Below are 23,765 nucleotides of genomic sequence, written 5' to 3' on the forward strand. Positions count from 1 at the left end.
TCTTTGAGGAAAGTTGTTCATTAGAGTCGTTTATATAACATTGTGTGTGTTTTGGAGTGAGCAGATAGTCAGATGCAGGAAAAGATCACTTCAAACCAACCAGGGAGAGCATCATGAATACAGGAAGTAAATAACCTAATTCTTCTTCATGACACTTGGGGGGTATGTGTAGCTGAGAGAGAACATTTTGTCCTTGAAGTAAGAATTTCTGCATTTTTGGCAAAGGCAACTTGGTCAGAGATTCTCCAAAACGGCAGCTCTCACAAGATGTTCCTGGTTTATTATGATAATGATAATAACAATAATGGCTTACACCTGTCTAGTGTTTGCCTGTGTTACCAGGTTTCTCAAAGCGCCACACTGTAGTGATTACAGTGATTACAGCTACTGTGGTAGCCACAGCCGCCCCTGGGGTAGACTGACGGAAGCAAGACTGACAATCTGTCTCGCTTATTTCACTCACACATCACGTACTACACGACCACCACCACTCACTCACACAGGCAAACACACTCTCATTCATTCTTGCCTTTTGTACATGTTGTCAGTGGTGGGGGAAGTTGGAGCACCTGCAGTAAACCTACACAGACACGGGGAGAACACGGGGAGAACACGGGGAGAACACGGGGAGAACACGGGGAGAACACGGGGAGAACACGGGGAGAACACGGGGCCAAGTCCGCACAGAAAGGCCCTGTTGAACCCAGGATCTTCTTGCGGTGACTCACGCAGCGCCTGTGTTGTTAAAAGTGGAGCAGTGAGTGACTGGATGATGCCGTCTGGTGGACAACAGTCAGAACGATATGCCTGCGTGGTCATTGTGACAAAGTGTCATGCAAAAGGCCTATTTCACTGGCCTGGAGACTAGTTGGAGACTAATTGATAGATGCTGTAGATGTCTCCAAGATGTCTCCTTCAGAAAAGGCGAGTCTCCAGGTCGTCTTGGTGAAAACGAACAGAGATCTCTGAGAGGTCTACACGCTCTCAAGCAGCTGTGGCAATGTTGCAAACTCTATGTGTTGTCCTCAACCTGTGAGACGATTCTGTGACGTCCCTGCAATGTCTCTGAGACCAAGGAGATCTCAAAGATACGCATAGAATCGACACAACTGCTGAAATCGAAACATATTCGTTTGCACCAAGACCGGAGATCGCCTTTTCTAAAGAGACGTCTCGGAGACCAGCAAGCAACGTGTTTGTCTAACCCAGGGGTCTCCAACCTTTTTTACCGAGCTGCTTTTACACCGCAATAACATCCCCTTGATAATAAGTAGACAAGATCATGTTTAAAAGAAAATGACTTGAGCTTAGTCCTTATACTTTACAATATTAACCTGACTGTTTGCAGATTGTGTTCAGCATGTTCAGAACCAACAGGAAATGCATGCATGCAAGAGATGTGGAAAGTCTTTGGTGAGCTCCCTAGAAAGGCCTGGCGAGCAACTGGCAGCTCCTGAGCTACTGGTTGGAGATCCCTGGTCTAGCCCACACATATTGAAATCGACATGGAAGTCATTTGCTATTTGCTAAAAAAGAAAGAAGAAATGGAGAAATAAAACTTGATTGATTGAGAAAAAAAAAAATTGCAAAGTCAATTTTGATTTAACAACGTAAAGCGCAAAACAAAACTTCAATTTTTTTCCAGATTAAAACAACAAAAGGTACAGCCCTGTCAGTCTAAGTGCAAAGGTTTGATCCTTCAATTTCAATAGCATGGAACTGGTAAAACTACAATATCGCCTGTGTCCCACCAGTTCTATAAAATACAAGAATAAAACAAGGAAGGTTCACAAAGCAATAATAATGTTCTCAAAGGTCCCAAAGCTAATTCATACCACAATACACACAGTCACGTCTGCCATAATGTGATTTGCATGATGCTTTCCACAGAAATGGCAAGCGTCCACTTTCTCACATACATTTATTTCCAAGGCAACACTATCTGTCGCTGGCAAGAGTTGTTTCCTCATCTGCTCAGCATGCACGGCTCTCTCTCCTCCATGCCTGCCACACGTTCGCGCCATGTTAACAGCCAGTGGTTTGCATTGCCAGTGTCATTCATCCTGTCTCCAAATGCGTGTGATCCTCCCCTCAGGCTGACGCGCAGCAGATGGGGGGCTTTGTTTGCACACATCGGTCGCTTTTACAGCTCGAGCCGGAAACCTGAGTGCGGAACGGTGGCGGTGGCAGTGGATCCGCAACCTTTGTGGGAAATTGCATGCATAATGTCGATAAATGCATTTGTTGGAAGTCAGGGGATGCGGAATTGCTGTTTACAATAATGGCACGGTGAGAAATTATGTGAGGTTTTCAACTATGTGGTCTGTCCTGTACTATCTGAAATATCTCATTGTGAATCCATGCATTACAATAGCCAGTCTACATGTGCTGTAGTTTGTAGTACTGCCCTGGATGTCTATATCAATCACTGAAAGACATCAAATCAACTTGAGTTTAATATAGAGAATGGCCTCTTTATTGAGAAAACCATCAATGCCACATAATGCTAGGCCAATGTTTACGGGCATAAAAGCTTTGCACTTCATCCACTGTCAGGTCTGTCTGCAGCAACTGTGTATTTCTTCCATTCTGTGATAAAAATCCGTGGGCGCCGTCGACCTGAGGGCAGCCCGGAGGAACATCACCACAATGAAACCACAGCCGGCAGCACTTTCAGCTTCTCTCTCTGTGTGTGCTGTCTAACATATTATTTAGCTTGCAGAACTGACAGAAAAGGTTCACCAAATTAACCTTGTTCTGTGAATCTGTGGAGACTCACAGCGTTATCATCTGTTCTGTCTGTCAAAATGGCTACAAAATAATGATGTGTGTGTGAAGAAATGCATCAGTTTGCTTATTTGCTTACATCCCTCTTGTTTCGTTAAAATACTTCATTACTGCGTGTACGACTTGTGCTCTACAAATGTATTTGCCTCGCCCTTCCTGAATAGAATAGGAAATACTCTAATAATGGGGCACAGGCACATGTACTGTAAGTGTCTTCTAAATTTGTTGATGCAGCTTGTCTTCCTGCTGAGACCATTTGTACCGAGACTGTGCATGACCGTTCGTTTCATCCCAGCTCTCTTGAGACCTGAACCTGCAGAGGGATTTGACTCGTGCCCACAGCAACACTGCCCCCACCTGGCAGCTCTCGTGTAAGCGCGGGGCTGCGTTCCTTTGTGGACTTCAGTGGGTTTTTCTTTGAAGAACTTTGTAAACTCCTTTGAGGCTGAAATTCTTTTTTTTTTTTTGCTTGTGCTCACTCCCCGCAGTCAAAGAGGGAAACGATCGCGTCAACTTTCCTGAGCACTTTCAAGCTCATTTAAAGCAAAAAGATTGGAGACGTGTGTATTCCACAGTGGAGCAGTGACTTGGCACTAAAGGGGGGAGGTAGGGGTCCTCAAGACTAAATTAGAGTGAACCTGGCCCCCCATCAAACTCAAATTTAAATGAAAAATATGTCAATCGTTTGTGCTACGTTTGTGCTGTTTTGTGCCGTAAAAATCTCCGTTTGTGCTGTTAGGGTTTTTGAGATATTAATGATTGTTTTGTTGGTCAGATCTGAGGTCACCCTGCTCGTTATAAAGTTCCAAAACGGGTAAAAATGGTGTCACCGCTTCCTCTTCATCTGTGCTGTTTTGTGCTGTAAAGATTTCCATTTGTGCTGGTTCGGTTTTTAAACTATTACAGACTTTAGAGCCTTGAGGCGTTCACCCTCGTCCTCCTCTGAGGCGCGCGCACGTGTCAGAGGCGCACGGCAACACACACTGCGTGCAAAAAACAGTCATCAATATCTCAAAAACGATAACAGCACAAACGAAGATTTTTACAGCACAAACGTAGCACAAACGATTGACATATTTTTCATTTAAATTGGAGTTTGATGGGGGGCCAGGTTCACTCTAATCAAGACTAACACAGCTCGCACCGCAGTTCATACACTCAAAGGGCAACACGTGAAATGATGTATGAAAATGGCAAAGGTGAGAGGCCAATTCAAAAGGTCAAGGGTCAGGGGCACGAGCTGCTGGAACAGCACTATTGATTTAAAGTGCATATGTTTCAATGCTTTTGAAAATATCACTATTTAGAAGGATAACATCAGCTAACATCAGCATAATTATAATTGTGTTCCAGTGAAGACATGTTGGGCAGAAACGTTATTTGAATTTTTCCGCTGCTGACAGGAAGTGACATAGATAAAGGTAAAGTTCCAGAGCGGTTTGACTCATTTCCCAATGACTTAACATGGTTGGCACGGCAACAAAATCGTGTTGCCTTAATCGATGTCACTTCCTGTCAGTGTCCAATAATGAAGTGAAACAATAAACATCACAAAAATGGCCAAACTAAAGAAAGCTGGGTACAATCTTTGGCAAAATCTTGAATATAAAAATTGTGTTTAATGTGTCACATGCATTTTAAGAAAGCTACCGTGAAGAGATGCAAGTGGGTCATTTTATGCTCACTACTGCCACTTCAGGCCTTACGCGTAAATGCAGTCTCTATATTAAGCTCGAACAACTTTCTGAGTGACAGTGCAGGATTTTAGAGGCCGTTGTGGTGAACAGGTCTGGGCTCATTCTACACATTAGGACATGGCTGGAACATGTAGGGGGGATGAAAATACTTAGTTTTAAAAAATTTAAACTCCGTGTAGTCCCCTTAAGAAAGGTAAAATGCACTTTAAATAAAATGAATTAAATAATCTGTGCATTTTACATGTTAATGTAGTAAAGTTGCTAGTCCATATGTATTTATTTATATTTAATCTATTATATTATCTCTGACACTTTTTGACATGCGACCAGAGAAGTTTCTAGCCTTTGCCGTGTGAACAGAATAATGCACAGTATATATTATATCATATTATATCATCGCACTCCGTTTCTGATCCTACAAATCGCTCCATTGTTGACTGACAAACAGTGGTCCCAAAGCCGAATTCTAAACACAGCTAGAGAAACGGATGTTTCATAGTCTTTCCATCAACCGACGTGTCTGTGAATAACTCCCTAAACACCACTGCTCATGCTTCCAAATGAACTAAATGTTCAAACTCACGCTGCTCTCTCCGGGTACTACTTTTATGAAGCCTTTCGGGAAATGTCCGTCTCTGCAACATGGAGAATTGGCTCGACAGCTTACAGTATAGTCACAGAGTTTTGGACGCCATATGCAGGGCCCTTTTAACGGCGCCTCAAAGCAATTCTGCCCAAGGATAAACTTTGAAGCACAAACTGTCAGCAGGAGGAGTGGCGATGAGCTCCCTCGGTCTCTCTCCCTCTTTCCCCCCCCTCTCTCTCTCCATCTCACGTAAAGAGGACAGTATGGATGCAGTCGCTCGCCTGCTTCGGGCTGGGGGTAAACACACAGCTTGTTACTACAGGTCCATGTGCGCCCGAACATGACATGGGAGAATCCTGCACGCTCGGCTCTAGCGCTGGAGGCAGCAACAGTGACAAGGCTGCAACCAATTACGGCCTGAGAAGAAGAACCGTATATGGCCCATCAGTGAGGATCAACGGGTCACAGCGCTCCACAGTGACAGCTACAGAGACACGGGTTTTACTTGGAAAACTTTTCAAACGGCGTTCAAACGCAGTGGCGGTGTCTGGTGCAGGCTTTGATGCTCGCTATTCAAATTGGAGAAGAGGTTTTGGGAGAGTAAATGAGTTCAGGCTGCAGGTATGGCGCGATCACTTATTAACGCGTCTGGGGGAGCAGGTAAACAAGCGCGGGAGTTCAAAGGCACAACCGCTCACAATCATTACCTGCGAGGACCTCGGAGCGCACGCAGAGCTGGTGCTGCCACATGTTTGGAAAAGGTCTGTGCGCAGAGGCTGGATTTCAAACGCCGACACAAGTCAAGACAAAATGATTAAGATCGGAGAAAGTGTGACATAGGCCTACTCTTTACAGGGGGAGTTTGACGTCTATAGGATCGAGCTGAGAGAAAAAAGGAATGATTTTAGAATTATTTAGCTTTATTTCTAGAGAAGGTTCATGTCACTGAATCTTCAGTAGTGCAAACCCGCGCGAAGGTGACATCTGGAGCTCCGGTCTAAATTAATTCAAGATGATTCTAACTGAACTGGAGAGGTGACAGTGGAGACGCCAGGTGAGAAGTGCAGTATGAAAGTCGACTTCAGGAGTCTGCAGCCGCTTGGATACACAAAAATATACATCAAATATAACCAGTTCTATTCATGAACTCACAATTGTGAGTATTTAAGTACTGTAGCGTTCCCTGCAGACAACCAAAGCTTCTGTCTCAGTGGGATCTTTTTATTAGGTGCAGTCTCTTTCTCTACAAACATGTTTCAAAGTTCTTGTTTCTTATTTTTCTTAGTCTTCTAGATTCAAGATTCAAGATATGTTATTGAATGGTTAGAAATTATGTTTCTCTCATCCTTGATTGTGGAGTGTGAGTGTGTGTGTGTGTGTGTGTGTGTGGGGGGGGGTCAGCTTCCCGATGGCCCTTTGTATGAAACTGTTCCTCAGTCGACTGGAACATACCCGTAGATTCCGCAGTCTCCTCCCTGACGGCATAACCTAAGAGACTGATGCGAAGGGTCCCTGGCGATTTTGATGTCTTTGTGGGTGAGACGGGTGGAGAAAATCTCCTTAATAGAGGGGATTCTATCGTTTAATATTTGACTGTGAATAAGTTGTGTTCACAATATTCTAGAAATGCGGCCCTTAGGCTTATTGTTAAATTAGCCCTCATCACGAGAGATGGTACTTTTTACAAGTCATTCATAATTATACACTTTTATACCTCAAAAACAAACATTTTATTGCAGTAAAGAGCTGGTTTTAGGGTTCCAAATCTAAATAAAGGTGTGGGGCCTTGACCACCGGTCTGTGGCCTTCCTCACCCTATACACTTCAATAAAAAAAAGTTTGGACACCTCGCTTTTAGAATGTCATGTCATATTTTCACTTGGAGCAGGTGCCAAAACAACTCACAGAAAGAGACAGTTTATTGTCAACTAATGTCTTCCCTGATCATCATTTGGAAGTGATTGGATTCACAAACCTGACACTTTCGTCTGATGGCTGAAAGTCCATCCATCTGATCAACATTAAACCCATCACTGAGAAAATTGTGACCACTTTTGGCCTCTTTTATGAGACCGCAATGTGAGTTCTGGTTGTTTAGGGTTATATGTGCTGAATCATATGTGCTGAAAGAGAAGACGATGATTTGTGACTGTTTTGGTGTCATGGCCCAGCCATTACTGAGATATTAACAATAAACCAACACATTTTGAAATGATGGAATTTTACAGTGTTGCGATGTCAGGTGAATGAGTCCTATACTTTTAATCGCTTGCGTCCTGTAATTAACAGTATGTTAGCAGGTTTTAGTGGTTTACAAATGTATGTCAAGTCACAACTCCAGATCAGCCAGATAAGCTCATCAACCACAGCCCGAAGTCAAGGGCCCTTCAGTCTCTGACTAATCTCTACCAAACCGTCAAACTCTCTGGCTGTTGCTGGTGAGTCTGCAGCGAGACTGGAGCCATGCTTGATGATTCTGCGTGAGGAGAATGACTGAAGCAGATGTGACAGACGATGACACACAGCACTCCGCATAACGACTGCAGGCGCAGTAAAGCTTTGGCAGCTCGCCGCTACAGCCGGGCCTCTGATCTACAGGCCCTGTTATACCTGAGCCGGGCCGGACGCCACGCCGGGAGACGGGTGATCAAACATTTATGTGAGGAGAACGAGTAGGAGGAAACACGGTTACACCACTACTGTATGTGAGACGCTTTGATCATTTATAGAGCTGTTAATGTATTGAAGAATAAAAAATGTTAAACAGAGCAAAAGACAGTGGTTGCTTATTTGTACATTTATGTCCGGAAAGAATCCAAATGTAATGGGATTTTTTTTTAACTTGTTTTGTGCCTGCTGAAATATAACAGTGACAGCAAAAATGTAGTTTCCAGTTTGCCGTGGGTGAACAGAAGTCCACACTGAGAGTGCGTGTGGCGCCGAGCTCGGCAGGAGACGGGTGGAGGCGAGAGGATCACTGCAGTCTACAGTGAAGCAAGCACAAAGTCTGTCAGTCACTGGCTCTGACTGGGAAGAGCAGCACTGCACTAGACTCCAGTAGTATTCACACCACTGGACAGAAAACTGGGACAGCCCTGTGTATAAGGTACAAGAGAAGTGGGGAATATAGAGCTATAGTGTGGAGGCTGTGACATTGGGGAAAGGTGAAGGTAGCTGCTTGAAATGCTGTAGCGGCTACACTTTCAGCGAGTGAAAAATTAGGTGACTTTTTAGTTGACTTTGACGTAAGAAGAGCTTTTCTTTCTAATAGTTTCTAACCGGCCACGCATATAATTGCACAATAGTGGTGCAAAATGTCTCAATTCACATAAAACCTTTCCACCTTTTGGCACTCAAAGCGCTTGGGGAAAGTGAGTCTTATGTTTTTTTTTACATAGTGATGTACAATTAATAGTTTGTTCTCTAGTTTCAAGTTTAAATTGAGAATATTTGCTTTTATTTTCAGAGGCTCCTCCTTACTCATGTCACCAACCAACTTTGAAGGAAATAATGATTGCTTCTTTGGGCAGAGACACTGGAAAGGGTAAAGTGGGGAGAGGCTGAGGAGGCTGATGGTTCTTCTGCTGGTGAGGAGCATCGAATTCATGCTTGTCCTTCAGTTCGGTGAAGTGCCGATAGACAGAAATAAATGCACGCAGAGATGGTTTTGTGGTCAGGAGACAGTGAGAATGAACGGCGGTTTCATTTCAGCACCGACACACTCTCAGTCTGCTCTGTCGCTCAGGATGTGGCCGCTTGTGTCCTGCATGTTAAGTAGCCGGAGTCGGGACGGCCGACTATATTTCATCACCGCAGGAGCTCGGCACTAACTGCGGAGGCAAATGTACACAGAGCCGGAGCGAGGCGGGATCCAGAGGCGCTGATCTGGCGAGGGCGGGCTAAACAAAACGGGATATTTACTGTCGTGCCGAGATGGAGGAGGGACTAAACGCTAAACTTGTTTTCACAAAAATGTTTCGGTCTGGAGCAAAACGATTTGGGGAAAAACGTCATCATGATTTGTGTTTGAAGTATTGTGGCGGTGGTAACAGTCGATTCCAAGCGGACATTTCAAACACACATGAAGGAAGACTGAAATATAAACTAATAAACTAATAAAAGAATCACATGCGTTTCAAGTGCTGTGCCAAGTCAGATGTCTCGATTACAGAGTGAGGAAAGGAATCCATAACAAGACTCTGCAGAGATGAGATATTATTAACCAAGTGGTTTCCAAACTTTTTACTTCTACTATCAGCCAAGACTAAATCAGGAGCCAGACGGTCAAAACTAGACAGTGACGGTAGATGACGGAAAGGTTGGTGGTCTGAATCCCGGCTCCCGCGAGGTAAACTGCTCCACTCCCAAAGGGGGGGCCAGACCAGTCCCAGACCCTTTCAGCCATGGGGTCTGGAGCGGTTTGCAAACTGGGCCGGTTTGGGGGGAAAGGGGAGGGGGGCTTGTCACTACTCTGATTGGTCAGGCCAAGTTTCTATCATGACTGGTTGACAGAAAATATAGGCCTTTTTTGCCATCTGTACACTGTGCCTATGCCTGATTTTGATGTGAAAACACTCAATTAAATGATATATTTTTCCTCATATTTATGTCAGTAATCTACCGTTCAGGTTTTAAAGTTTGATTTGCACAGTTTTCCCATACATTCGTCCTTATTTCCCAAATGAGAGGAGCGAGGCCTCATACATCCCTCTTTTATTTTTAACTTCACTGTCGAACTAAAAAGAATAGGTTTACTTGTTTTGGGCATTGTTGTGATTTTTCTTTTTTCTCAATAACTGTTCCTCTGGCGCTTGAAAACACTAGAGCCTCCTAATGGTCAAATCTTGCACATACAAAGGTGTTTTGATGCAGGACTAAAGCACAGTGATATCAGGCTGTGGTTGTTGCCACATGCATATGAATGTCCTCGGCCACTCCCATAACGACACAGACCACTTTGTCCTAAAGACACTTGAAACACAAACTCTCCCTAAATGACCCGGTCTCAAGTGAACTGAAGTGGTCCGGTCCTGTCCAAATCCCCCTTATTGTTGTGTCCATCCATCTCACCGATGTGAATGCAGGTTGGAGGGGAGCAGATTGTCAACCTTGCGCAATACAATTATCATCATCATCATAAATTTTACAATGTCTAAACCTGAATGTATAACTGTTTACCCTCCGAACATGCTCTGAAATGGATGTGATTTTTGAGTTTAGATGTTCATGCACTTCAGTCGGCGGCAGCCCACTTTGTCCCTCTCCACACAATCACAGGGCTGGTGTTCGCAGCCTGTGCTGAGAGCAGCGGCGGAGCCCAGTCAGATGTTTATAGGACACAGCAGCAGGAGTGACTAATGCAGAAGAGTGGAGTCAGCACAGAGTTCAGTGATGCTGCGCACGGCCACAGCTCCAAGTGCATTTCATATAGAACCTGTTTTATCTGCCTCGTGCAGTGTGTGAGACGTCCACTTGTGTTTTCATTTCAGATTGGACTGGAAATGCCTTCTGCCAATTGATATAGAAATCTGTATGCAGAGTCGCGCTTGTTCCCTGTGTAGATTCTTTCAAAGTTTAAATGGAGCCGTCACTGTGCAAAATTCTGAATCTTTGTGAACTCACATACTCACTTACAGTTAATACAGTCACTATTTGAGTAACATTCTGCAGTCCTGCACTTTCTGGAGTGGTTTATCACACTGCACATTTGATCTAATAATAAATAATAATACTTTAGTACAGCAGTGTTTTTGAACACTGCTGTGTTGAGTACTAGAACTGTATGTGTAGTGTCTGTACCACACCGTTTAAACTGAATACTTCTACACATAGATACAGACGGCATCTCTGGAATCACTCATATATGGTCATTTTTGAAAACAGTTAAGGGGGAAAACAATTTTGAATTTTTTTTTTTTCTTCTAATTATTCAAAAACTACTGTAACAAATGCTGAAATATGAATATAGTTTTCTACTAAATAATGATACAAAGACATGGAGAGGAGCAAAGTGGTTCAACAGCCCATAAATACATGAATAACGGAGAATGCTAACTTGATACTACATGTTAGCATCGGGCTAATGCTAACGGTTAGCTAGCGCTAGCTACAACTGCCGTTTTTTCACTTCTACTGCACAATCTGCTGTGAGAAAATATCCATATGGGCCTGATTTACACTTGACTTTATTTGTATGTGATAAATAAGTTGATATTCCACAGAAAATGGCAAAAAAGAGTGGAAAATTGTGTTTCTCTAAAGATTCTATTTCCCCCCTGGGTGAAGCCACGCCCCCTTCTATGACGAGATGCCGTCTGTAGCTATCTTTGCAGTGTTTTTGTGATGTTGAGCTGACTTATTTTACTGCAGAGTCCGCACTAGCCACGGAGTAAACAAACAGCTAGCTCATGAGCAAAAGACATTTCAGACCAACACATTTCTTCTTCTGAAACACTGGTGAGGCACCAAGAGCCCCCCCACACCTGCAGCACAGCGGAGGCGCCACAAGAGGCGCTGCAGGAAACAAACAAGGTGCAAAACAAGGAGGCATCCGGACAAGCCTCGCAGCCAAGCCACACAAATAGTCTTTTCCTACTGTCCTTCTGGCTAATGGACGTTCACTGGAGGATAAAACTGATTCACTGCTAAGCTCTTCCCAGGAGATAGTGAGAGACTGCTGTGGAGCGGAGGGAGCTGCGCAGGAGGAAGAGGAAGGAGATGGTGGAGGAGCTGACCTCATTTAAACTGTTTGTCAACTCTTGCACAAACATCCGACTTATACACTCCAGAACTAGAACTCAGGGAGTATTTTCCCCAAGTACCACTGTGGTTGTGGAAGAGGATCAATGACTCTCCCTCTCACCACAAGGGGTCAGTAAATGGATAAATCATTAGTTATGAAGTAGATTCTATATCATTGTAATGAGAGAAATGCAGCAGTGCTCTTGGCTCTGCACATTTCCTCAAACACCCAGTGTAGAAAAGATTTGTAATAACGAGCGCATGAATGGTTTTGATGAGTCATGGAAAATGTACAGAGGATTTTTGGCCGTATACTATGAGCTCGTGCGCATCCACTTTCCAATTGCATAGTAAGCTTTAACTTCTATCATAGCGAGAGACAAGAGAGAGCACGAGAGGGTGCACGGAGGGGATTAAGAGAAAGATGTTCAAAGTGTGAGAAATTACCAAATCCTGCAATCCCCTGAAACAACGGCTGGAAACAGAGCGCTCTTCAGGCCTAATAAATCAGACATACAATAAAGTACATTGGTTTTGCTGCTGTGCTGTGAAAGCAAATGCGAGCTCACGGTTCTGCTGTTTAAAAGAGGGATTATGCCGGCGGCGCTGCAATTAGACTTGTTGGAGATCGAAAAAGTTTGCCACAAACTAATCTTATGGTTATTGCACAACGTTTCTTTGTATTATTGGTAGTAAGACAGAAGTTGCTCTATAGGCCAGATTAGCTCAGATGACTTTGCAGACTCACCAGACTCACCACTTTCGGAATGGCAAGTTGTTTGAGTGGATGACAGTTAGGGCAACTAATCGATTAATCAACGACTAATTGATTATTGAAATAGTCGACAACTATTTAAGTAATCGATTAATCGTTTTCTGGTTCACACAGACTAAAATGGAGCAAAAATGACATCAAAATGTAGTATTTTTGATGAAATCTTACTTTGTTTATATAGTTAGGGTCTGTGTACATTCTGTTCATTGTAAATTTCATGAATAGAGCCTCCACCAAACATTTCCCTTTAGTTTACTCCATCAACACATCTTCAAGCAGCGCCACTTAAGCTATATGTAAAAAAAAAAAGAAAAAGAAAAAATTCCTACACCATTCACAGCCAAGCGATTACTCGATTAATTGTAAAAATAATCGATAGTTTCATCGATTACAAAATAATCGCTAGTTGCAGCCCTAATGACAGTTTACTTATTGGGTACTATGGTTTACGATACCGATGCCTGAGCAATACTTTTTACTTTACTTTTTATATTTGTCATCTAGAAAACAGATTAATAATGTAAATTTATTCCATAAACACTATTATTTTAAATGAAACAACCAAGTCTTTAAATAAACAGGCAGCAGCCTCCCTCTCTCTTGGTACAGTTGTGTTTTTTTGCATTTTTCTGCGAAATGCATTTGTGGTTTCTGTGTTCCACGTTGTTTTGCTGGAAGCTTTTTTCACTGCAGAGAGTCGATAATGGTCCTGAAGAAAGCAGCTTTGTAAAAGTAAACAAACAGCTAGCTTATGAGATAAAGACATTGGAGACCTACACATTTCTTCTTCTGAAACACTGAAGAGGCACCAAGATCCCCCCACACCTGCAGCACAGTGGAGGCGTCACAAGAGGTACAGGAAACAAGGAAGGGACAAACGAGGAGGTATATGGGCGAGACTCACAGCTAAGCCACATATGCCTTGTATTGCTCTGACTAATGGACGTTCACTGGAGAATAAAATAGATTAACTACTTAGCTCTTCCCAGAAGATGGTGAAAGACTGTTGTGGAGAGGAGGGAGCTGCGCAGGAGGAAGAGGAAGGGGTGGAGCTGACCAGTGCAGGACACCACGCTCTGAAAAAGGGATAAACCCAGGAGGCGTTTCCTCCGGGTGCTACGGTTTCCACGAGCTCTTACTTACTTACTTAATGCTGCCCCTGGACCAACAGGCATCAAAACTTGGTCTCGAGAATTTGTTTTTTTTTTTTTTTCTATACCAGCAGTACTCGTTTAATGGTGCCCAGCCCTATGTTTGAAGACCCTTTGAATTGAAGCACTTAAATTTAGGGAGGGAAGTGTACCATCTAAATTATGTCGTATACAGTAAACTGTAATAATGTAATACCAGGAGTAGTTCGAAATCCACGCAGTAATCTTCACTTTACTGTGCGGATGCCAAATTACTCCTGGTATTATTGCGCCTTACAATATAGTTCCCCCTTTTATCCGCTTAGAAAATCCACATTGTTTAATTTTGTGTAATTATACTTTGTAGTGTAACACTTCAGGTAACCATATTTAAATAGGGAAAACGTGGAAGAGCTTGGTAGCTTCTCTCTTGACCTGTTTTGGAGCTATAGAGGAGAGCAGGAGAGGCTAAATGCTAACGCCGTCTGCGCTGTGTTTACGTGACTGAAGGCACCGGGGAAGATCAGACAGGTCCTAAAGAACTCGTCAAAGCTAAGGTAAGAACATATCTCAGTATGTAAAAACGGTGGCCTATTCCTTTAAAGCAGTACTAAGTAACGTGTTTACCTTAATAAATCCTTTCCATAGTCCCTGTGGGGGTAATACAAGTGTTTATGGGATGATTGGAGGGTCTTTCATCTCCCCCTGGTGTCTCTGACCAGAAAACCATGTTTGCAACTTGACTGCCACCGGTGCGGAGAAAGCAATACACACTAATGGAATCACAAAGAAGAAGCTAACATGCTAACGGGCAAAGCTAACTGCGGGCTAGCATCACTTTAAACAGTATTTACAGCCAGGTTTGAGTGAAAAAAAACATTTCCATTGTATAATTGGATGCACAGTAACCCTCTCTCCCTTCACCTTTCCTGTCAGTGTAGTATTTACTCTCCAAGACAATTAATAAGTTAAAAAATCGTAACTTGCTACGACACCTGCAGTTGCGCTTATGGCCTCTAGGGGGAAGAGTTACTTAGTACTGCTTTAAGTCCTACTGGCCTATCTATTGCTAATAAAGGCCAATGAGAAAGCTGCCATGAAGCACTGAAATAGGCCACAATGCACCTCCATAACACGTAATTACAAGTCAAGAATATAAACTTCCGTGACCAGTATTAGATTGAGTTGAGTAGAAATCTCTACGTGGCCCCAGGCTGTCATTCAGACTGGTGCTGATAGACCCACGCGGAGCTGAATGCTGAAGTGTACTGCGGTTCCTAAATCCAATATGAGGATTAGCCCTGCAGAGTAAGATGTCTAAATGAGGCCTGTATTGACAGCGAGGGAGAGATTTTCACCGCCGTGGGGGGAATGCGATCAATAATGAAAGTAAAGATGTATAAACCTGGCCATAGCACCGTATTAGAACTGCAGTCGTATATTTCAGACTGCAGTTTGTAATATGTGAAGCATCAGATTGGATGACGGTCGGGGGGGAAATGACATTGCTTTTGGCAGAAAAGTTTGAAGTTTTATTAAGTTGGACACTAACCACAGTGTTTGTGACGCCAGGCTGAGACAAGAACGATCTGTAGGAATTTATCTTTTTTGGAGAGTTGATAGGTTTCATTGCCACTGTCACAGGACGGAGCTGAGGTTGGCCCCAATCCAGCACTTTGACCCCCCGCAGCTGAGACAGACATCACACGCCGCCACTGGAAATGAAGGCGTTCACAGTCCACAGAGGAGCCCGGAGTGAACAGCTCTGCAGACTGTACAGTGTCCCTGAGACGCCGCTTCAGTAGAGCACAGAGGTGAGCCGGGCTTACAGGATTTGTGCAAACGCTATTAATAAAAAGGAAGCCAGACTTTCACTTTCAAATCTTTTTGCTACAAACTTTAAAGTTTAAGTTATATTTTTAATAAATAAAAAAGTTCAATAAACCTCAATGTCTTCCTCTCCTCATAAACACAGTGCCAAAAAAAAAAAGAGGTTAAAATTGTGTTGAAGGTGCCCGGTAGAGCAGAGGAAGAAGCATGACTTAATGCGATTGCTACTGCCGCAGCTGCCCCAGGGCTGTTTGATGAAAACCTTCCATCAAACAGCACCAACTGCACCCCTGATCATTGCCATTCACTCCCTTGCACAGCACATTCATGCAAGTAGCTGGGATCAAACAACCAGTTAAAAGATGTTGTTCTTCCACAGATCATGCACTGGCTGGTAAATACAGGTAAAACTCAGAATATTGTGAAAAAGTTCATCTATTTCTGTAATACAACTTAAAATGTGACATTAATATATGATATACTCTCATTGCAAGCCTTTGTTTTAATTTGGATGATTATGGCTTACAGTCCATTTTCAATACATCCTTATTGTCTTAGATTTTGAATTTGGGGTTTTTACAAGCTGTGAGCCATGATTAAATAAAGGCTTGATATATCTCACTTTCCATGATGATTTGGCTCACAGCTTGTAAAAACCCCAAATTCAAAATCTCAGAAGATTAGAATATTGTGAAATGGGACTATGGGACTCACCCTTTCATCAGCGAATGAATCCAAAACACCTGCAAAGGGTCCCTGAGACTTTTAATGGTCTCTCAGTGGTTCAGTAGAAATCACCATCATGGGACGACAGCTGACCTGACAGTTGCACAGAAAACCATCATTGGAAAGGCGCAAAAGGTAAAAGCAAAACAAGTTGGATGTTCTCAAAGCTCTGTATTAAAGCATTAAGTTAAGTGGAAGTGAAAAGTGTGGAAGAAAAAAGTGCACAAGCCGCAGGGATGAGCGCAGTCTGGGGAGGACTGTCAGGAAAAGGCCATTCAAAGTGTGGAGGACCTTCACAAGGAGTGACTGAGGCTGGAGTCAGTGCATCAAGAGCCGCCACACACAGACGGATCCTGGACATGGACTTCAAATGTCATATTCCTCTGGTTGAAGCATCCTGGTCTTCATAACACCTCAGCAGTGCCACAGGCTGGAAGCATCCATGCCACACAACCGTATTAAGGCAGTCATTCAGGTAAAAGGGCCCCAAACTGAGTACTAAGTACATCTGCATGATCTGTTTAAAATCGTTTTTTATTGTTTTCAGGTAATTTTCAAATCTTTTAAGGTTTTGAATTTGGGGTTTTTACAGGTTGTAAGCCAAAATCATCAGAATGGAAACACACACTGACTTGACATATGTCACTTTGCATGTCATGAGTCTATATCATACATTAGTTTCACATTTTAAGTTGAATTACAGAAATAAATGAACTTTTTCACAATATTCTAATTTTCCGAGTTTCACCTGTATTGGCACTTCATGTTGATATTTCTTTCATAATTACATTATTGTGTGTTTCAGGCTTCAATAAAAAATGCTCTCATAAGTATTTACTCTTTACGCTTGCTAACAGTGATGGCGCCATGAAACCTGCAACGAGTCAAGTAGTTTATGCACTTTAAAATGACAGGGACACTTCCAGATTCTCCAGTGGCATTGTGCATCCAATAGCAAAAAACAAATGCTCAGGCAATGTGATTACAGAACTAGCTGTAGCAGAATAAACAACCTATTTCAAAGTGGACTCAAACTGGCATGAATAAAGCAAAAATACTACAGTACAGTGTGTGTTTGTGTTTGATGAGGGAACAGATTTATTAACATTGTTTTAACCAATTATATTTATTTATTTATTTTTTGCATGCTACGTTGCCATGTAGGCATGAATGCAGGTACTGGCTTTTTAGATTTCTTCGATACTATGTAAGGCTATGATGTGCCTGGTCATGTGCCTGGCTTCTCTACTCGCAGAATTCATTAGCAAAGCACCTAGAGCTTTGTGAATCAGGGACATATTATAGCTCCATCTATTATCCACACTAGGTGACTCCTCGGCACCACACCCGCTTCTTATCTTCCCTCTCCTTTGTGCCAGCATGCCCTCGGGTTATCCAAGCTCAGGTTTTGATTCAGACCTTCATGCATTTGCTACAGCGCACTATGCATTATATATCTAAGCCTGTGCCATATTCTAGCTGCAATGTTTTGACTTTGAACTCGCAAAAGTGTCATCATCACAAAAGCAGAGACATGAATGGATCACACCGCTCCATCCATCCATTTAGAGAGAGCAGAGGCGAAGGGTAGTAAGACAACTTTTTTCGAAGATCTTTCACCAAAAAACATACTCGGAGTTGTGCTTTGAGCCATTTGAATAAGCTTTAAATCGTTTCCTACCTATCTGCAGCACAGCTTACCCTTCCTGCGCAGAGCAACGAAAGGCAGAAATATCAGCTTCAGTGCTTACAAAACGACATGCAGCCAATGTCGTAATGCTAGCACCGATGTTGACAGCGAGCTACATCCACAGAGTAGGAGTGGCACCAAAAGTTTGTTGTGAATTGGATTAGCAGCGGGTGTAGGTCTGGGGGATCTTTGAATAAGCCGTTTTAGATCAATACAGCATTTTCTAGCCAACAAAGTGTAAGAGAGCCACAAAAACTGGCATAAAGTCCAGGGTCTGCAATAGCATGGACGCATTATACATACAAACATACATATTGCATTAAATAAGCCCATAGCATTTTCCACTCAAAGCAGAATATCAATTAATCACGGCATCCACATTCAAAAGGCAACACTCTCTTACACATACAGTATCGCCGCTGTATCTGTGCAACCGGGGCTAAAACAAAGTGCATTATTTATAAAAGCATTTGGTGGACAAAGAGAGAGGCAAAGGGAGAGATATAGAGTCCAACAAACGGCCCGACACACAACTCCAGAGAACACATTCTGCCCATTAAGGAATGTACTTGGCAATGTGGGGAGATGACACGGATACAAACCAAATATGAGAGTGAGGATTTTACTATCGGGTTTGAAAGGTGCTGCCTCAGAGGTGTGATCGGGGCGCTGTCGTCAGTCCGCTCCAGATTTTTTCCACCGGTGTTATGTCAAACCCATTGAGACTGGATTGTTAGTGTGTTATGCGTTTCCCAGTGGTGACCCAGAAGCTTTGAGACACTTTGAACACATTGTGATGGCCAAAGTCTACATCATGATAGCTTTACCAACAAAACCAGACATGCACAAGTGAGTGTTTCTTGTGTTTTTTTTGTCTAAATGTCTTTAATACTGTCACAAATTTCTCTTTGGAATCAAAACGTTGCAATCCAATCTAATTTATTTTTAAAACAAACTCAGTTTTGGCTGTTCTAAACGTACTTTTTGTTCTGTGTGGGAGGTATTTTGTTTTGTGTAACGCGCTGTGTTTGCCTGTGCATGTTTTCCCGGGTCTTCCTGTTGTACATCGTAATTGCTATGTTGTCTCGCTACCTGCCCAGGGACAGCGGATGCAAATGAGCTTTGCGGCAGTGGTTGCTCAAAAAATGTGTACAGCAGTTCTTCAACACACAAACGAGTCAGGATTCATTTCTTCTGGAGACTATACCCGTAAATACTACAGCGGTGCAGCTATAGCTACAGATGAAGCCCATGACACCCGGAGGAATTCTTTCACCGTTTTCCAGCTTGTGTTATAAAAAAAACCCTTTTCACCCTCTCAGCAGCAGCGGGACATCATCACCACCACCTCGCGTCACCACTAGTGTCTCTATAGGCGCCGGGGGGGGGAGTGTTTACTTATGTGAACAAACTTTCTACTCTGCTCTTCTCCTATAATCCATTGCGCAACACGACTCCTGTCAGGGGGTGCAAACGACTGACGGCAGACACCCGCAGGCATGAATGTAACAACAACAAAAAAAAAATGTTTCAGGAAAGTTTTCAAAGTCGGTGAAAAGCTCCAAAAGTCGATTTAGCGCGAGTCTGCCGGTTGAAAGGAAAGATTCAAAGAAGCGCCGCGCGAGTACATTTTAATGACCTTAGATTCAAAGCTCTCCAGGGCAGCAACGGGATGTTTGTTGAGGCGACCCTAGAGGGCGGGGCGGCGCTAAATCAAACGTGGATAAATGATAGGACAAAGGCTTTGAATTCCTCACTTGCTTCTGTAGTAGTAGATATTCTGATATTATAGGATGCATCGGCCCGGGGTTCTTCCCATTAGCGATCACAACCCTCCGCATGCAAACTCACTTTACATTCACCGTCGTGTCCAACCATCAAAGAGCAGGCTAAAGTTCTCCCAGCGTGACTTCATCAGCTGCAGATGAAGGAGGAGCGGCGGACATGTTTTCAGCGAGGCTCCTTTGGTGTGTGTGTGTGTGTGTGTGTGTGTGTGTGTGTGTGTTACATATAAACAGCTCACTCAAGTGTGTCTCAAGGTTGTGTTCTCCGTGCCGTCGCATATATAGATACATTTTTCTGCTTTAAATATCGAGCATGTGTGGTGTGCCCTGAATTCCATCGAAACGTTTGTGGGTTCAATACCAGAGCAATCTTGGGTGGCCGGATAGTTACAATGCCAAGTAATATACATATAGTGTAGTATAGTATCAACCATGGGCAGTTTGGGCACATCTACAAGGCTTCTGACGTTGGAAGCTTTTGCTACGATGGGAAACGCCTACAACTTCAAAACACAATATTAAAGCCGGATTATGCAACTTTTTATGCGGGAAAAAAAAGTTGATATTTGTGAGTATTTGAAGCGGCTGTGTGAGTGGTCAGCGTGGCGCCTTTACTTTCGATCCCGGTGGTCTCGACAGCGCTCCAGGATCAACTGTTTTGTGACTTTTCTGGTGAGAGGGTCCGTCAGCGGTGAAAACCTTCCAAACAGTTGGTCCTGGAGCGACCTAGAGACCACTGTGATGGAAAGTAAAGGCGCCATGCTGACCACTCACACAGCCGCTGGGTCACTACAAGGTCAGATACTCACAAATATCAACTTTTTATCCCTGCATAAAAAAGTTGCATAATGCAGCTTTAAACCAATGCATAAACAGAGTGGCTCAAATCAAAATAGTCTTAATCACGTTTTGCTCCTCAGTTGATAATCAGTGAATACACTAACACATAGGTATGGGGGAGTGCCTTGCCCGAGCAACACAACAACAGTGTTCAGTGTCGTCGGTCTTCGGGGTAGTGGACACTGGACAGGCGTCTCTAATGTCTGTCTGATTCATGCTTTTCACAATATGGCCTGAGCTCTGGCACACAACTGCGACATCGCTTAAAAAGAAGAAGAAAGGGGAATACTTTTGCAAAAGCACACAATTGATTCTCCTCTCGGTGTTAAATGACAAATTCTTGAAAAAAAAACGTTCGACCTTACGCCTACAACCAAAAAAGAACATTGTGAACTATTGCTTCCTGTATATCGATCCCTCGCTGCTATAACGCTGGAATAACCACTGTCTCGATGTTGTTTTTCTTCCCCACTCTGGGTAAAAACTGCAGGTGTATGCCAATGAGTCAGTAAAATGTGCTTTTTATTCTTTTATTATCAGCCTCCACCTATCCCTTACGTCTAATACTTTCATCTTCTCTCACACCATCAAACTCTATGGGATTCAAGAGCAAATCTGTCTAAATCCAGTTTAAACCCTGACAGCCTGATAATGTAACTTCGTTGAATACTTCCTCCAAAACATCTGGGTCTCCAACGCTTGATCAGTCCAATTTGATTATGGGTAAGCACTAAAAAGGAATCTTAATTCATGTTCTTCCTTTGTGCTTAATTAGCATTTTTGCTATAACTGTTCAAGGTGTACCGCCTAAGTTTTATAGTTACTAAGTCATTTTCATAGAATAAAACATGATATTCTGAAAAAGAAGCTCACTGGGAAAAACTATTTCAGTAATCGATTAATCGTTTTCTAGTGAACACAGACTAAAATAGAGCAAAAATGACCTGACAATTATGTATTTTGGATGAAAGTGAGGGTCTGCAGTGTTTTGTACATTGTAAATTTCATAAATATCTGTCTTTGCCTCGTCCAATCAGAAAGCAGAATTAGCACAAAGAGCCTCCCACAAATGTTTACTTTAAGTTTACTCCATCAACATGTCCTCAAGCGGCGTCACTTTAGCTCTATGTGATAAAAAAAATTGAAAAAATACAATTTCCACGCACCTTTCACAGCCAAGCGATTAATCGATTAATCGTGAAAATAATCGGTAGATAAATCGATTATCTAAATAATCGTTATAGCTGCAGCCCTACATCACTCCAAACCAAATGTCAGCTTTGGCGTTCTCTACCTGCTGCATTTATCCCCAACTCTGTGGTTCTCAGACAGCGCTGTTTGTCCCAATGGAGGCACTTGGGCCACATCAGGAGGCACATCTGCAACTTCATTCATGCTGTAGTAACGCATTAAAGAGTCAAGCTGTTTCCCCCCCCCCCCCCCCCCATTTCAGTTTGGGCGGACGGTGGCGCTGTTGGTAGAGCGGGTCGTCTCGTAATCGGAAGATAGTGGGTTTTGAATCCCAGCTCCCGCAAATGCACACTGTCGTCGTGTCCTTGGTCAAGACACTAGCCTCCAGTGTCTGCGCACACCGGTGTAAGAATGAGAGGGTGACCGGGTAACTGGCTCCTCACGGTCAAGCGCTTTGGGCCTGATGTGGGCAGAAAAGCACTATATACGTTTAGTCCATTTACCATTTAGTCCTGCTCCTGCTCCTGCTCCTGCTCCTGCTCTTGCTCTTGCTCCTGCTCCTGCTCCTGCTCCTGCTCCTGCTCCTGCTCCTGCTCCTGCTCTTGCTCTTGCTCTTGCTCTTGCTCTTGCTCCTGCTCCTGCTCCTGCTCCTGCTCCTGCTCCTGCTCCTGCTCCTGCTCCTGCTCTTGCTCTTGCTCTTGCTCTTGCTCTTGCTCTTGCTCTTGCTCTTGCTCTTGCTCCTGCTCCTGCTCCTGCTCCTGCTCTTGCTCTTGCTCTTGCTCTTGCTCTTGCTCCTGCTCCTGCTCCTGCTCCTGCTCCTGCTCCTGCTCTTGCTCTTGCTCTTGCTCCTGCTCCTGCTCCTGCTCCTGCTCCAGCTCCAGCTCCAGCTCCTGCTCCTGCTCCTGCTCCTGCTCCTGCTCCAGCTCCAGCTCCAGCTCCTGGTCCTGCTCCTGCTCCTGCTCCAGCTCCAGCTCCAGCTCCTGCTCCTGCTCCTGCTCCTGCTCCTGCTCTTGCTCTAGGCCTGGTGGAACTAGATGAACTACTTTGGTGTGAAAAGTTTGAGAACCAATTTTGCACCATGCCTTTAGTACACCTTGTTCCTCAAAGTAAATGCCTGATCACACTAATGCATATTTTAAGCACGCCTCTCCTCATGCACCCCTCTCAACACAGTATGCTCGTGACCAGAGATCTGATCCTCTGTCTAACTGCACCTCATCACATTGCACTATATTTCCCCTGGGCTGAATACAAAAACTGTCAATTCAAACCCATCCCAAACAAAGTCTCGCTGAGTTACAATCGCAATAAAAAAAAACAACAAACAGCTTTTAGCGCCGGGAGAAACCGCTGACGTTGCGTGTGAGTTCTGCTGACGCGCGGATGGCACACGGGCCGTGCTGCGTGGTGCGCGGTGCTACTCACTGGCTTGCATCAGCTGCCCCTGACGCCCGAACACCTGGGAGAACGTGCCGTGTCCGCAGGTGAGCGCGTCCTCCATGGCTGCACAGGAAAGAGAAGCAGACCCGCGTTTACGCACGAAAAAGGTCAGAACACCGCGACGTCCAAAACTAACTGAGTTTACCTTGAGTCGAGGAGAAAGGGGGGGGGGGTCTCGTCTTCTTGTCGCTGCGCACCTCTCTCCTCTCTCCGCCGCGCTAAAATACCAGGAGGGGGTGTGTGACCGTGCGCTGGCCGCCTGTCAGCACTCGAGAGAGAAAGTTGTGAAATCCTGGAAGCACATCTCGGCGGCGGAATAGAGCTGCGGGCTGTGTCTCCGGTGCCCCGTCCTCTCCACGCGCGCTGTCATCAGGGGGACCACGCGCCGCGCAGATATACCGTTCAAGCAGGTGAAAGTCACTGCGCTCCCCGCGTCTCTCTCTCAGTGATGCTGGAGTGTTGGTCCTGTGATACGAGCGAGAGCGTGTCCTCTTTTCTCTCCTCCCTCCCTCCCGTACCCCCCTCCCTCCTTTTCCCTCCCGTGCGCT

At 44.0% G+C, this 23,765-nt stretch overlaps 1 protein-coding gene across 2 annotated transcripts in view; it reads right to left on the reverse strand.

The window, feature by feature from the left end:
- Window positions 1–23,278, reverse strand: part of kaznb (kazrin, periplakin interacting protein b) — a gene marked incomplete at its 5' end in the record, with an annotated part of 161,686 nt that extends 138,408 nt beyond the window's left edge. For both annotated transcript variants that reach the window (XM_079579517.1, XM_079579519.1), the window contains one exon: window positions 23,203–23,278. In XM_079579517.1, the coding sequence (XP_079435643.1) occupies window positions 23,203–23,278 (76 nt within the window). The remainder of the gene's footprint in view (window positions 1–23,202) is intronic.
- Window positions 23,279–23,765: the final 487 nt, after the last annotated feature.

The sequence above is a fragment of the Gobius niger genome (genome assembly GCF_951799975.1).
Source record: "Gobius niger genome assembly, chromosome: 20".
Taxonomy (NCBI): domain Eukaryota; kingdom Metazoa; phylum Chordata; class Actinopteri; order Gobiiformes; family Gobiidae; genus Gobius; species Gobius niger.